This window comes from Meriones unguiculatus, chromosome 8 (genome assembly GCF_030254825.1).
Source record: "Meriones unguiculatus strain TT.TT164.6M chromosome 8, Bangor_MerUng_6.1, whole genome shotgun sequence".
NCBI classification, from domain to species: Eukaryota; Metazoa; Chordata; class Mammalia; order Rodentia; family Muridae; genus Meriones; species Meriones unguiculatus.
Window position 1 is genome coordinate 1,001,064 of NC_083356.1, and position 15,886 is coordinate 1,016,949.

The following is a 15,886-nucleotide window of genomic DNA, read 5'->3' on the forward strand; positions in this document are numbered from 1 at the left end:
ACCCGCATTGTGGCATAGAAGTCCATACGTGTGTATACATACTGTGATTTAAAAAGGCTGCTGACCGGTTAGAGATGTCAGTGTCTGTATGCTTTGTTTGCTAACAGCTAAATTCTCTAGTTGTTTTTGTTTTTGTTTTTTTTCCAGAGAACTGCTTGCATATTACTTTTTTGTATTAATGTCATAAAGGAATGGAGGTGCAGAGTCGGAGCCTGTCTTAAGAATCAGCTTGCTAAGCTAACTTGCGCTCAGCACCTGCCAGGCTGTTTCAGCCCTCATTCCGTTACAGATGCATACTAGGGACCGTTTCTAGCTGCCATTTCTTTTCTTTCTCTGTGTAACCCTGGCTGTCCTGGAACTCACTTTGTAGACCAGGCTGGCCTTGAGTTCAGAGATCTGCCTGCCTGCGGCTCCTGAGTGCTGAAATCAAAGGCGTGTGCCACCAATGTCCAGTTTCAGTTTCTAATCACTTCTGATTGGTTATTGCTATATGTAAGACTTCTTGCCAGGGATTCTGAGGTGGACTGTGGACAGGAATAAGGCAGAGCTGCAGCTGCTTGGCCAGCTCACCACACCTACTCTGTGTGAAACTGTCGCTGTATAATTTTACACTTTTTTCATGGTCCTTCTTGAATCTCAGTTTTGCAGTCCTGTTGATGCTTTATAGAACTTGGTATGACTCTTTTTTTTCATAGATTTTTAAATTTTTTATTTCATGTACATTGTTGTTTTGCCCTTTATATGACTTTAAAGGATACAGGATTTTTTTCTTTTTAACCCAAAGGCTTGCCTTCCCCCCTTTTTGCCCAGTCATACAGACCAGCATTCTTTGATCGCTAGATGACGGTATAGAAGTGTGAGTGTATTCACCTGATGATCCTGCTTGTGTGTGTGATGTGTGTGGAGGCGCGCTTCCCTGTGTATGCACGGGCGGGTCTCAGAACAACTCTCTGAAGTTGGTTTTCTCCTTCCACCTTCCCATGGCTTCCTGGCTTCACACTCAGAAAGCCAGGAGGCTTGTATGGTACCTGATAGCCTGTCTGGTTTATTTTTGATATGTTAATTGCTGTTTCTGCTCACTGTAGACTTGAGGATACTAGTAGTGTAAAGAAATAAAGTAATCTAAGCATAGTTATCTTAGACAGTGATTACTCATATTGTGTTCACTTGGGTGTCTTAAAGAATTATTTACCTCATGTGAGTGTTTTCCCTATGGTGGACTGTGCGCATGTGTGTCTAGTAGCTGAAGGGTTGTGAAGGTGTCAGGCTCTTGAAACTAGAGCTATGGATGATTGTGAGGCACCGTGTGGGTCCTGGGAGCTGAACAAACCAGTGCCCTTACCCACTGAACCGTCTGTCCAGTCCATACCCTTTATCGTTTTTCCACCCTTACTACTTTTGCTTGCTTCTTTTATTAATTTCAGATTATAGTACATAGGAAAATTTATTTATTAATGTAAACGTTTGTTCATGTACTCACTGTGTGTGTGAGTGTGTGAGTATCAGCACTTGCATGCCACAGCATTCCCACCTGTGGAAACTCAGAGTGTGCCCTGCCCAGAGTCAGGATTCCCCTTCGCCTGTTCTGTCTGTGTCCTCCAGGTCATCTGGCTCTGAGCTTCTGGTAGATTTCTGTGTGCCTGCCTTCCATCTTGCAGTAGGATGTGGTTATGGAGGTGACATCACCCTTTTTTACAGGTTCCAGGGATTGGACTCAGGTTGTCAGGCTTGTGTGGCTCCTTGGCCCTGTAATTTTATATTCTTATTTAATGAGTACTACTTTCTCATGTCATTAAATAATTTTCAAAATGTTTTTCTCAACACCTTAAGTATTGTCTGTTGTAATGCAGTACCATAATTTATGTTTTCCTTCAGCTCTTAATTCCTATTCTTTGTTGGCAATGAATATTACAGAGACAGACATTTTGGTATGTAAAGGTCCCGGCACCTGTGGTGGCTCACAACTGAATGTCCCTCTATCACAGGGCCGTCTAGTACCTCTGGGCTCTGAAGGCACCTGTACTAACATGCAAACACACACACACAGAAAATACTAGAAAAATGCAACTGTAAACCTTTGCTTTTCTTGTTTACATGTGTTTTATTAGTGCGTGTGGCTGTCCATGGTGTGCAGATGGTGGTCAGAGAGCATCTCTGGGAAGTGGGTCTCTCCTGCCCTGGGTGTGGGGTTTAGTGCTTCTGCTTGCTGAAGCAGCACCTCACTGGCCCTCACCCAGGATTTTTCTTGTCTCTGGCATTCAGATGGGTCTCACTGTTAGATCTGAATTGTGCCATGACACAGTCTGGTTGTTCTAAACACATGAGCCTTTCCCCGTGTAGACATGAACCTCTCTCTAAGTACAGCCTTCTACTGCATCTTTATTGTCTTGTCCTAAGATCCTTTCAGAGAGCACCACACTCGCTCTTGGTAGCATCTCTTAAATTGTGTATGTTCTCGCCATTTCTTGTTTAGTTCTTACATTTCCTCCTAAAACGTGCGTCAGGAAGGAGGCAAGCTGTGAGTGTCATGCCTGGACACACGATCTGCTTGTCAAGCAGTAGCTGCAGATGAGCAGTGAGGTAAATTCACGTTGTGTGGCAGCAGCAGCATTCAAGACTTCACTTTATCATCTCCACCTGTTTACATGATAGAAATGTGTTACCTTTCTGTGTCATTGATGTAACAGATGGAGAAGAGAAAAATTAAAAAGGTGTGAGTGGATTTTTTTGTTGTTGTTCTTTGAGACAGGGTTTCTCTGTGTAGCCCTGGGTGTCCTGGACTCACTTTGTAAACCACACTGGCCTCAAACTCACAGCAATCCTCCTGCCTCTGCCTCCTGAGTGCTGAGATTAAAGGCATGCACCACCATGCCTGGCATGAGTGGAATTTTGTAAACGAAGAGAGAAATTATTCTTACTGTTTTCTTGAATGCAGAAATGATGGAAATGACAAAGGGACACAAGAAAAGGGATGATTTAAGAATAACTAGGCATTTAAGAAAGACTTCTTCCTCCCATTGTGATCTCTGTTTGTTAAGAATGATAAAACAAAGGCTTACAAATTCGGACAAAAGCAGGAAATCCTATTAGTGGCTGCCAGTTTAACAGTCAAGCCTAAAAAAAAAAAGCTTACTTCTGTTAGATTTTAATGCTTTGCTCACAAAATCTTCTTTTTCTTTTTTAATAAGGCGTGGTTTTATTTTCATATATTTTTAGTAAAGAGTCGAAATTATAATCATCCTCATTTTTTGAAGGTTTGAAATATGTGGCTTGAGGAAAATTGTTCCCGGATTTATAAAACCTCTTCCTACTCCCGTTTTAGCACAAAGAACCCTTTCCTTCTAATAATCACTAACGGAGTGCTGGACTCAGTATAAAGGAAAGGACATTGCCTATAGCTTCCACTTCCACCTTGAGAGAGGAGACAAGGAGCCCCTGAAGGTCAGGCTCTGGTCTGGTGATGACGTAGGAAACAGGCTCTGGAGCTGGAGTGAGGTTAATCTGCAGCACAGCAGTTAGGGGTGCCTGGAGATGAATGATTTGCTTTACAGCGATATCAGAGCTTTCAGCCATAATGATCATAGTCTTTATGTTTATTTGCTTTTATTTACTTATGTTTTGATACTGTGTTGTGGTTTCAGAAAATACTAAAAAAAAATAATTTATTTGTTTTTCAAAAATGTATTTAAAACAAACAAACAAGCCAGAAAAGCTTGTTGTCCTGAGGCTATGTGAGGAAGAATGAAGCGCTCATTTCCCAGTACCCAATCATAGGCTTGAGCTGGCCTCTCCTAGGAACAGAATTTATTGAAGCAATTTATCCTGGCTAAATGTGATATAAATCTGTGTATACGTATGTACATACAGAGTCTATTCCATTACAGCAGGCTGAAACATCCGTTTCCTTCACAGTTAGACCATGTTCCTATCACGTTGAAAGATGACCAAGCAGCCCCTTCTATTTTACGGGGCACCTCATACTTTTAAACACCGATTAGCTGTGGAATTACTGATTAGACAGCCAGAAATACTGGGTTCTAGCCCAAAAGTAAATCCTAGGAGAGTAGGAGTGGTATTGCCTAGTTGCCCTCTATTTTAAGCATGGTTTTCTGGTGACTAGAGTCATTCTAGCATGTTAACATTTTATTTTAATGCAGGTCTGATGGAGATTGACTTGACATTTTGGTTTATCTCCAATATCAAATTTGAGATTTGGATACACTTCTGCAGTTTTTCCCAGACACATTCCAACGATCATCCATCACTTGTCTTTCCGTGTTCACATCCTTGTCTGTATTGGTCTGTGTTGTGGCTGGCTGTGTGACACTGTCCTTAGAACCTTGTGCTAAAAGACTACGTTCATCCTTCCTCTCAGTTTTCTCTTTGACCCTTCCAAAATACTGGTTATCTTTTACGGATATTTTACTGTAATTTGCATTTCTAATTGTTATTTGTCTCTGCCTTATTTTTATTCTTAGTTGGAATATGAAAGATTTCAATACATTCAGATTGCATTTGTTGTTTTTGACAAAGAATTTTGATAGACATTTTAAGAGATCAGCTTTAGTCATTTAAAACAGCAATATAAATTGTGTTAAATTCTTAGAGAAGTGGAGGGGTGGACAGTGGTCCTTTAAGTGCATTTCTTTTATCCCCTGTAGCAACGCACATCTGTTGGCTGCAGCACAGCGGCCCAAGAACCCTGGCTGAGAGCAGCACAAACAGCCGGAACGTATTCACCCAGTAAACCCCCCAAGAGTCGACATTTGTTTTATTGCTGCTTTTAAAAACCTAGCCATAAATAGAATTGGAGGGGGGAAGGGCACTGATATTTCTTCATTTGCCACAGACGATTGGTGGGGGGAGGAGAAGGAGACTCCCAGTGGGAAGAGAAAGTTTTTATTTTTATTTTTTTATTAATGAAAATCATTTCCCATGTAGTCCAATAGGATGGGTGCTTTGTTTTCTTTGGCAATAATCTGGGATAAACGACCCTTGCCAGCAGTCTCGTAGTTTATACACCAGGGAGCCAGATTATAGCCCTGTAAAATGGAGCACCCCTCCTATAATCCCTTAATTAATTAAATGACAAATTTTGGTCTTCTGTAGTTCAGAAATATGGCTTCCGCATCGAGCGTTCAGTGAATTTATTGACATAGAGAGCTGCACTGGTTGTAATTCAGTAGCCTGGAGAAATGTGTTATATACTGTAGCAGAAAAAGGGAAAACCCAGCAAAGGCTTAAAATTCCTTGACTATTTAAGTCTGAATTTTCCTAATTAAAAGTTTCAGTTGAGGCACAGTAGATCATATGCCACCTGTCTAATGGGTCTCCCCAAAGTAGCCTCTGTTTGCAGCTTTGATAGATGGCATTCTTGGAACACCTGTTTCTAGGCTTGATATTTTTGAAACACATTTTTTTTCCTCCAGCGTATTTAACATAACTTTCCCCCTATTCCTGCCCCCCCAGCTCTGCTCTGCTTTATGAAATATGGGAGACGACAGACCGTTTGTGTGCAATGCCCCGGGCTGTGGACAGGTACGTTTACAATATACTTTATTGTGAATGTCTTGTTGTGAATCAAAGTGGCTGTTTTATCACTAAGGCAAAGAGTTTAAAGCCGGTATTTTACGTGATCACTGGAGGTAATCAGATCAGAGGATTTGCAGCGTGTAAATCCAGGTTATGAGGAAGTATAGGCACTCCCCCATAATGAAATCTGCCTTGCTTTCTTCCATCTTGTTATTCTACTGATGTTTGTTCTCCAGCACAGTGTTAAAGAGTATGTGTTACTCTCTCTTCTGTTCTCAAGCTGTCCTTCTAAACACAAAGCAAGTTTAGAAATATCTTCTTGACTTTCTGCTTAACATATTTAGAGAGTCAGCTAAGAATGTTCCCATTCGTTGTAAGCTTCCAATTTCAGAGTCTCTATGGATTTCTCAAATAAGAAAAAGAAATGTTTCTTTTGATTGTTGATCCAGAAAAATAATGTTAACAGCTAAGGCAGATATTCCATCAGGGACAGACAAACCTAACATAGAACTTGAATCCAATAGTATTCTACAAACATTTCCCTATCTGATACCATGACTTGTTCTATATGTCAGCTCCCACATAATTGTTTGCATGTGTGTGCATTATATGTCAGATGTGTTTCATATACGTTTTTATATAAAATAATTCTGTTAAAATTGCCTTGTTTTTCATTTTGTATTTAACTTTTTTCCTAGATTTTTTTCCTAATGTTTGTATAAGTGATATGAAAAAATGAATAAAAGTTGTGTTGCCTTTGTGTTACAGAACCTGAACTGCATTTGGTTAGGAGCAGGTCAGGTAGCTGTTCAGTGACACTGACGGGTGGTGTGTGACGCTGCAGATTGGTTCCGTTCTGTATTGCAAACACTTAACAAAACGAAGAGCTGAGTCCTGGGCGTTTCTAAGAATTGGCGTTTGAGAGGAAGATGAGATGGTGGTGGGACGACACATAGAAGGAAGACGCAGATTGCAGTGGGTGCGAGCGTTTCTGATAGGACACTTGAGCCAAGCTATATTCCGAAGCATTCAGCATCCCAGGCTATATTTTCTTCCTGTTAAAAAAATTTTAATGTGTGTACATGTGTTTCCATTTTCACAATAGCATCATTAAAGTAGGCATGTAAAATGATCCCTCCAAATTTGTGTGTGTGAAAGACAAGATCTCACTGTGTAGCCCTGGCTGCCCTGGAACTCTGTGTAGGCCACGTTGGCCTCAAATTCACAAAGATCTGCTTTAAAGGTGTGTGCCACCATTCCTTGCCAGCCCAGGCTAACTGAAACCTTAACTCACTAACAAACAAAGTTTTGTGAGCTGAACATGGTGCCCACCTTCAATCACAGCACCGAGAGGCAGAGGAGAAATTATCTTTGCAGGTGGAGCCAACATGGCTGGAAGAGTAAAAACCCTTGCTGCACGAACCTGCCAACCTGGATGTGATATCAGATCCCATAACGGAAGGTTAAAAAGGCAGAGTGGACTCTTGAATTTCCCTCTGACTTTCCCATGTACACTCAGGCATGTGTGTTCCTGCACTTACACACGTATCATATACATAGAAACAATAGTAATAAAAATAAAACATTTGAAAAGTTTTAAAATGCCAGGTAGTGATGGTGCAGGCCTGTGATCCCAGCAGTCAGGGAGGCCGAGGCAGGTGGACCTTTGTGAGTTGGAGGCCAGCCTGGTCTACAAAGTGAGTCCAGGACAGCTAAGGCTACACAGAGAAACCCTGTCTCAAAAAAGAAAAGAAAAAAAAAACTTTTAAAATGTATTTAGTACTAGTAGAGGAAGGACTCTTTACTTTGGTTTCTCTCTGTGAGCCTTTTCCTACCTTTCCAGATTGTGTCTTGGTTTCTTCAGTTCTCTGTAGTATCAGGCTCAGATTTGGGAAGCTTTTCCACACTAGTGGGAAGTTGAACATGGAACTTGGAACTTGAGCACTCCACTCCTTCTTTAACACAAGGATAGAACACGCCATCTCGAGCGTTCGGTGGCGATTTGACTTTACCTCCTTTGCACATCAGAAACTGTTCTTTGAGGTAAGAGTATAGTTCTATAGTTATATTTAGCTCTTTTTAGATTTCTTCTGAGATCTGGTAACAAATAGCTCTGGAGCAGGATTTCAACAGATCGTATGATCACCTCATACCATATGAAATAGAGAAAATGTGGCAGAAGATGTAAATTTGGTAAAGCCAACTACCATTTGGCATGCCATTCAACTTCCTTAAATCTTGGGAGTGGCCTCACCTTGGAACCACTCAGAGGCCTTGTAATCTGCTTGTTACTGACTGAAATTATTTGTTCCCAAAGTGGTAGAGACAAACAGCTCTGTAACCCCAGGAAGGGCCCTGATAATCTTTGGAAGGCATGGCTTAGGACCCATCATTGGAAGAAAGAAGTAGTGAGGAGAGAGTTGCTCAGTGCTTAGAACTGTTGATCTCACAGAGGTCCAGGTGTGATTCCGAGGACCCATATGGCAATTCACAACCATCTCTAGCTGTGATTACCTTCTTCTTACCTTCACAGCTACTGCGTGACATAGAGCACAAAACATATGTGCAGACCAAACATTCATATGTGTAAGGGTTTTTTTTGTTTGTTTGGTTGGTTGGTTTTGGTTTTTGGTTTTTCAAGACAGGGCTTCTCTGTGTAGCCTTGGCTAACTTGGACTCGCTTTGTAGACCAGGCTGGCCTCAAACTCACAGAGATCCTCCTGCCTTTGTCTCCCTGAGTGCTGGGATTATAGGCATGTTACCACTCTGCCTGGCTACAGGGATGATTAAAAAAAATTTTTTTTTAATTATTTGGTTGGAGATTTAGCTCAATAGAGCTAAATGTGCAAGTATTTGTGCAAGACTCTGGGTTCAGTCTTCAGCTCAAAAACAAACAAAGGGAACTATGGGAGTTCTGCTCTGTTTCTGTGTGTGTCCATTGTGCAGATTCTGCCATCTGCATCTTTAAACCCAGAAACCCTCCTGTAGTTTAATATTAAGGGAAGGTGAAAGGAAAATTCACCTAAAATAGACTAGTGGATTATACCCGCCACTAGATAATCAAAACCACCAGGCTTTCAGTGGATATGTAAACATGGTTTGGTTGCTAGGTTTTTAATGGCTGTTATTTTTGGGTTGTGTTCATGATCTACTTCCCAACAGTCTGCTGCAACACAGCTGAGTTCTAAATACATTACATGTACTTAAAAAAAAAATGGCTACTGAAGGTTGTCTGTCTGCATTCTTGTGTAAAAAGTTGATAAGCTTTTCAGCCATCTTATTCCTGTTGTCCTATTGAGACTGTTTCTCTTGGGGCCTCTTCACCCTCACGAAGGAGAACTTGGGGAAAACAATATTCTTGCTAAAACCTCTATGGAATGTGGTACAACAGTCATTGATAGAGGCTAAGATGCCTCCTGAGAACAGGTTACTTTCCTTAAGGCAACAGTCTCCCAGATATCCTTTGACAGAGGCCTAGGTAAATACAGTTGTGTGGGCTTTTGCAGCAATTACAAGGTAGCATCTATTTAAGAGCCCAGTGCACCTAAATACACCTGTAATCCCAGCCATCTGGTAAACTAACAAAAGAAGTTCACAAGTTCAAGGACAGCCTAAGCAACTTTCTGAGACTGTGTCTCAAAAAATAAAAGGCCTGAGGTGTAATTCTGTGTCAGAGTGCTTGCCTAGCTTTCTTGATACCCTGGTTCAGCAGTTAAGAGCATGTAGTCCTGTTGCAGAGGACGGGGTTTGATTTGATGCTGGTTTGATTCCCAGCATCTGCATAGTAGCTCACAAAGCACCTGTAACTCCAGCTCTAGAGGATCTGACACATTCTTATACATATACACATGCAAATTAAAACTAAATCCTAAAAAATATGAAAAAAGTGAGACCTTAGTTCAATCCCCAACACTTGAAAAAAAGAAAAGAAAAAAAAATCTGTTTAAAAACTTTGTGATTAGCCAGGTGGCAGTGGCACACGCCTTTAATCCTAGCACTCAGGAGGCAGAGACGGGCAGATCTCCGAGTTTGAGGCCAGCCTGGTCTACAGAGTGAGATGTAGGACAGCCAGGACTACACAGAGAAACCCAGTCTCAAAAAGCCAAAACAGACAAAAGTATTGTAATTATAAAATGGCTTTGCCTTTTGTTAAAATAACAGAGGTATAATTGGTGTTGAATGTAGACAGTCTTGTAGGAAAAAAACCTTTTAAGACTGGTTTTCATTATTTTGCTAATCTAAAACTCCTGAGCTCAGGTGATCTTCAGCCTCCCAAGTAGCCGGGAGTATAATTATACACAGTCATACCCTGCCCAGTCCTGTAAGTTTTTAATATTTTGGTGTGCCACTATTACTTCAAGGTCTGTTAGAAAGCCAGTAGAGTGGAAGCAAATATAAATACGATGCTAGTATCAGAAATCTTGAATTTGAGGTTTTACTTCGTGTGCAGTTAGATAACTTATGGTTTGGTTGCCTCTGCCCATTTTGTGTGTGCATGAGTGCATATGTATGTGTGTGTATGTGCGTGTGTACATATATGCATATGGAGGCAAGAGCTCAATCCTGGTGGCATTGTCATTACTCAGGATCCCTTCCCTCCTAACTCCCTGCTCTTTTCTCCCCCTTGAATCCACTGAGTCCACTTACCGTTATCTGTATCCAGGGTGTAGGCCATTGCTAGAGCATGGGCAGCCTTGCAGCGCACACTCTGAAAACACTCAGTTAATCCTGGCAGCCACCCCTTGCCAGTAGCTGCTCAGCTGGCGGTGAGACTTGAGAGGTCACCTTCCTGTACGTGCTGTAATTGTGGGTGGCTTCATCTTGTGCAGATCTGGAGCAGGCAGTTGCAGCCACTTTGAGTTTGTGTGTTCAGCAGCCCGGTATAGGATCTCTCACTGGGGCCAGGAACCTCCTGAATAAGCTAGACTGGCTAGCTGGCCATACAACCCTGGGAATCTGCATTTCTCTGACTGTTCAGCATGGAATTGCAAGTGAGAGCCACCACACCTGGGTTTTCCCATCGGTGTGGGGTAACAACCTCAGCTCCTCACGCTTGCATGGCAGGCACTAAAACGGTACTATGTCCCTAGCGCTTCTTACCAAGGACTCAATAGACTCCATACTGCCGTGTTGTCCTCAGGAACGTGGCTGCTTTGCAGAACAGATTGTGCAGATTTAAGTGGAAACTACAGATGCCATCCTCAGGTTTCCACGTAGGAGCTGGTCATGTCTGTTTACTATGCAGGTTGTTTCTCCTTGTCAGCCGCTGAGAAAGTGTCTGTTGTAACTATGCTCGACAGTCCTGCCCTGTGGGGAAATGGTTATTTTTCTGTCAGTGTCTTCGGCTATTTACTCTCAAGATCTTTTCTCTTAGAGCACACAGACTTTCAGGTCAGTTGTACAGAAAGTTTGAGGTCAGCATGGGTTAAATGAAACCTCATTAGAGAGAGAGAAGGAGGAGGAGGGAGAGGGCCGTCCTAGTTGCAGTGAGATTGAGAGCAGCTTCTTGTACCTCCATATCTTGTCATAGTAGGACTGATGTTTATGCCGTACTCCTGGCTTCACTTGGCATTTAACCAACCTGCAAAGCTGTTTATTGCTTTGTATCCTTTGCCTCCATGAGCATTATCCCTTAAATCTCTATTGCTCTGTAATATATGAGGCAGCAAATAGCTCCTGTGATTGGTTAAATGCTGCCATGCTACAAAGGTATATGCTTTATTGTCTATATAACACAAATCTATAGATTATTTCTGTTATCCCAGCTCTCCCATGAAAAAGGCCAGACTGGTGCTGTGGGACTCCAGCTCTTTCATTCTATCCCTTTGGCAAGTTTCCCTGTTATCTGGCATGAGGACAAAAGAAAAGCGAAAAAGAGTGACTTGATGTTGATTACTCATTCTTTATGTTCAGGGACATCGTGAATTGAGAAATAACCAGGAAAGAAATGGGTTAGGTGGGCAGATGCCATTGGGGTGGTGTAAGCTTTGCTTCCATGGTACGGCAGGTGAAGGCAGTTTCAGGCAGGCAAATGAGCTTTTCTTCTTTACCCCCTGATAAGAGGTTTTTTAAAACTCAAATTTTCATTTAATAATTCATATTTTGTTCAATAATTCATCTAGTTCCCATCTGGTAAGAGTGACTTCATGCTGTCAGGCAGCTGAAAATATACTGCATTTTACACAATTCGGCCAAATGTTAACCTTATTTTTTGTAAAATGTTGATTTTGCAATAATTTCCAGTCCGCTTTTGAGAATTCTGTTTTATGTAACCTGTGATAGAAGTGGGTCACAGTCATTATACACAGAACTGGGGCTAGGATTAAAAATGCCCACAGGAGTTAAGAGCAAGGAATTAAACTCAGGTTTCTTAATGTAAGATCTGATCTCTTCTACTCTCTCTGAGCATGTGTTGGTTAATTTTAGCACTTTGTGTTATTATTTATTATGCTGTTATTAAGAGCATATAGTAAAGCATCCTGCTTAGCCTATTACCCATTTCTGCCCCTACCAAACAAACAAACAAACAAACACACACACACAAAAAGATACTGTATGAATCTAATTGGAGCTATCATCGGGAAATTAAGGTGAATTTTCTCGTTTAGTCACTCTTGTTTTACCCGCACACAACTTGAATATTTAAAAAATGGGAGCATTGGAATTGTTCTCAGGGCATTCTTGGTAAAATAAAATCCTGTATCTTCCTGTTTCAGTTGTTTTTCCCAAGCCTAAACTCCTCCCCCACACCCATTTATTTTACTATCTACTTATTTATTTATTACTTTTTTTTTTTTAACAAACTAATGAGTTTATATAAAGAGCCTTCTGGCTCTGATAGTCTTTTTCTTCATTTATCTCACTTTGCTGCCATTGCAGAACTGCATATTGCTGGATTTTTGACTGGTTGGATGCTGTTTCATTGTATAGAACCCATCGTTCTTTAATCAAATAATCTTCCAGCTAATTTGGCATATTAAAAAAAAAAAGCTGGTGTTCTCTGTCTTTCTAGTTAACACGTATTGGCTTGCTCAGCAGTCACATTCTGTCAGACGCCCTTGTTAGGGCTCTCTGTATGTGGATTCATAACATCTGTGTGTGCATCAACAGCGCTGTATAAATAATAGCAAGTAATCACCAGATGGCCCGTAACTGCTCCTCTGCACCCGCCGGCTCTCTTGAAGCAGTTAGTAAAGTCTTCTGGCATTTTGCTGGCGAAAACTTGTCATAGATTTATTTGTAAAAACATTCAGACTCACAACTGGATGTTTAGGACTAGATATTGCTGTCTGTGTTGTAAATATTTAACAGGCTTTGTACAATGACAAGTAAAAAGTGCCATTGCTAGCCACACACAGTGACTGTGGAGCTTTTCTCCCCTCCCAGCCATTTAGCAAGGAAAAGAATGTCCATAGACCATGAACAAATGTGAGAGGGGCTTTCTGGGAGGTTTTTCTTAAGAGAAGAAGAAAATGTCAACATTCTGCTCACAGGATTGTCATCGGCCTGAATTAGGTTAGCCAGTAACTCAGGAATATGCTGTGGGTTTGTTTGTTTGTTTTAATTGAACTTCATAATACTTTGAGAAAAGCTTCTTCCAGAGGAGTTTAGTCAAATCCTAGGTTTGAGCTTAATTGATGTTTTATTAGCAGATGCCAAACCTTTTTGAATGAGTTACAGTAGCCAATGTTAGAAATTTAGCTCAGTTTAAGGCCATAAACTTAGGATATGTATTGTTTGCTAATATCATTTATAAAACAAACATCTTTATTTTCATTCTCTTTCCATTAATTTTTATGGAAAGGTTTTGTATGGTTGTATCTCGTCCCGCTTTTGTGTGCAGTGCCTTGCTGTTGCTGATCCCTCTGCTCCTGTGCCTGGCACTGGGTACTTGTAAACGCAGACCTCACTACTGCTGTGTGCGTGGCCCCTTTTCTTTGTTCGTTTGCTGTAGAGCGTCAAAATGTTTTCAGTCAAAAGTTGAGTATCTTCCCCTTCAAGATGCACTTTCTTTCCTCTTCTGACAGCTGAGTCTGCTCAACCACAGATGTGTACTGTCCTTTAAGTTGTAGCACATGGCGATTTATGTTTTTAGTTAGGATATCTGAAAGAAAGCTTTTCTCTTGAATTCTCATCCTGAAGAGATGATACAGACTGTGAGGGAAAATGTGGTTAATACTTTATTTTACTGATATTTTGCCTTTTAATTTTTCCAAATAAAATCATCATGTCTAAGGATAAGATTTTTAAAAAAGAAAGTATCATGAAGGAAAAGATTTGAGAACGGTATCTTTGTGTTGTGACTTTGAAATATCTTTGTGCAGCAAAATTTGCTATCTCAGACTATGCTTGGGTAAGAATATGGAATATTTGTTGTGGTTGTATAAAGTACAGAGAGAATGAAAATGAGTTTTGTGAGATTAGCTCGTTTGCAGTCTGGCGTCTCCATGTGCTTTGTGTGGCTGTGATTCTGCCGGCAGATTGAAGTGCTGAACCAACTTCTGTTCTAAATGCTCAGATCTCCAGCCGTCATTCCAGCTTTTAAATCCTGTTCACATCCATGATGCCAGATTTTGAGCAAGTATAGCTGTCTTTATATCTCAGACAGAATTTATAATTCCCTGGATTAGAAGGAAAGAGTTTTGCCTTTTTGCCTTTGCAATGGGGCTGCAGAATAAATCTAGCTTTGCTTTGTCCTCCGAGTCATTGTGGAAAGCTAAGTGCTGTGTTCGCCATCCAGCAGATTGGCGGGCAGAATTGCAGCTCTGCTTATGAAGAAAGGAGCAGTGTCTCAAAGAGACGTTCATACTACTCTAGAAAAAAAATCGTCCGGGGGTGAAAGGAACAGCTCCTTATCCTCCCAAGGGCCAGCTCTTTTGATACTAAGCAATTATCTCTTGATTTTCCTGAAAAATAGCTCACTTTACCATAGAGATTGGCACCAGCACAAGTTTCAATGACAAGCTGGTTCCTCAGCCACATAGAAAGACATCAGGGTGATGCCAGACGCTTAATGGTGGTGATTTTTCTGCTGAGAATCTCAGTCTCCCTCGTAAGCCTCTGGCTTTTTTCCTCTGAGGGAAATAAGTTCTTGATGTGTGCTGGTTAGTCACTGTCAGATGCCACGGGCCGTCCTCACCGTCCTTCCTTCAGGCTCCATCCCTTATCCTTGCTTGCTGTCTTCTCTCGGCTGAGAGCAAGCTATAGTTTTTCTTTCTTGCATTCTTTCTTGCTTCTGAACCCTTGTGCTGGATGGACATTGGTAGCCAGTGTTTCCTTTCTTTTAATTAACAGACTTTGAAAGCATTTGTGCACGTGCAGAAACAAGTGTGCAGAGTCCCCTTGTCTTGTCTTCCTCAGTCCTGTAGTTTCTCTTGCTAGCGCCTGTGATAACTGATTAGAAAATATGTATTTTTACTGACTACATGGTTTTCATTAGGGTTCACTCTTGTGTGGACCCTCTGTAGATTTTGACAAATGTCTAGGGATGTGTATCTTTCATTATAGTATCATACTAGATAGTTTTCTTGCCCAAAAACAAAAAAAACCAAAAAACCGCTATTCCAACTATTCATCCCCTATTCACTGCCTCCTCCTCGCTCCTCCTGAACCCTAGTAACCAGTCCTTTTCTATTTCTTTGTATGTGTGTTTGCGGGAGCACATGGCACTTAAAGACATGAGTTAAATCCCCAGAATCCATGCAGGATGCCTGGTGTGATGGTATGCACTTACAGTCCCATCCCAGTGTTAGAGACGTGGAGACAGCAGACTTCTGCCCTTCCTCGTCAGCCAGGGCACCATGCTTGGTGAGTGCTAGCCCAGGGGAGGCTTAGGAGTGGGGCTTAGGGCTGTCCACTGGCCTCCATACGTTCATAGACATGTGCATCACATGCATGGACACACATGCATGTATAAACCCACCCACACATACATGCATGCACCCCCACATACACGCACACATACATACACACATGCACGCACGCCCCCAAATACATGTCACACACGCATGCATGTGTGAACCCCTTCACACATACATGCACCCCCACATACAGGTATACATACACACACATGCACGTATAAACCCACACATACATGCGTGCACTCCTCCATATATATGTACACACATACACACACACACAAAGGAGGAGGTTGTAGTTTACAGTGTGAAACCAGCCTTGCCTAACACTGAGTTTCAAGACGTCTATGACTATGTAGTGAGACCCTACCGCAAAAAAAGGAGGGAGGAAGCGGGTGGCGGTGGCCTACCTTTGAGCCCAGTGCTTGGGAGGCAGCCTGGGCTACAGAGTGAGCTCCAGGACAGCCAGGGCTATGTAGAGAGATGCTGTCTCGAAA

The 15,886-nt window shown here is 41.6% G+C and overlaps 1 protein-coding gene across 3 annotated transcripts in view; it reads left to right on the forward strand.

The window, feature by feature from the left end:
* The window catches only part of LOC110552303 (cyclic AMP-dependent transcription factor ATF-7), an 84,597-nt gene that overhangs the window by 16,213 nt on the left and 52,498 nt on the right, over positions 1-15,886 (forward strand). For all 3 annotated transcript variants that reach the window (XM_021643497.2, XM_021643498.2, XM_060388494.1), the window contains exon 2: positions 5,470-5,538. In XM_021643497.2, the coding sequence (XP_021499172.1) occupies positions 5,491-5,538 (48 nt within the window). In that variant the 5' untranslated portion in view covers positions 5,470-5,490. The remainder of the gene's footprint in view (positions 1-5,469; positions 5,539-15,886) is intronic.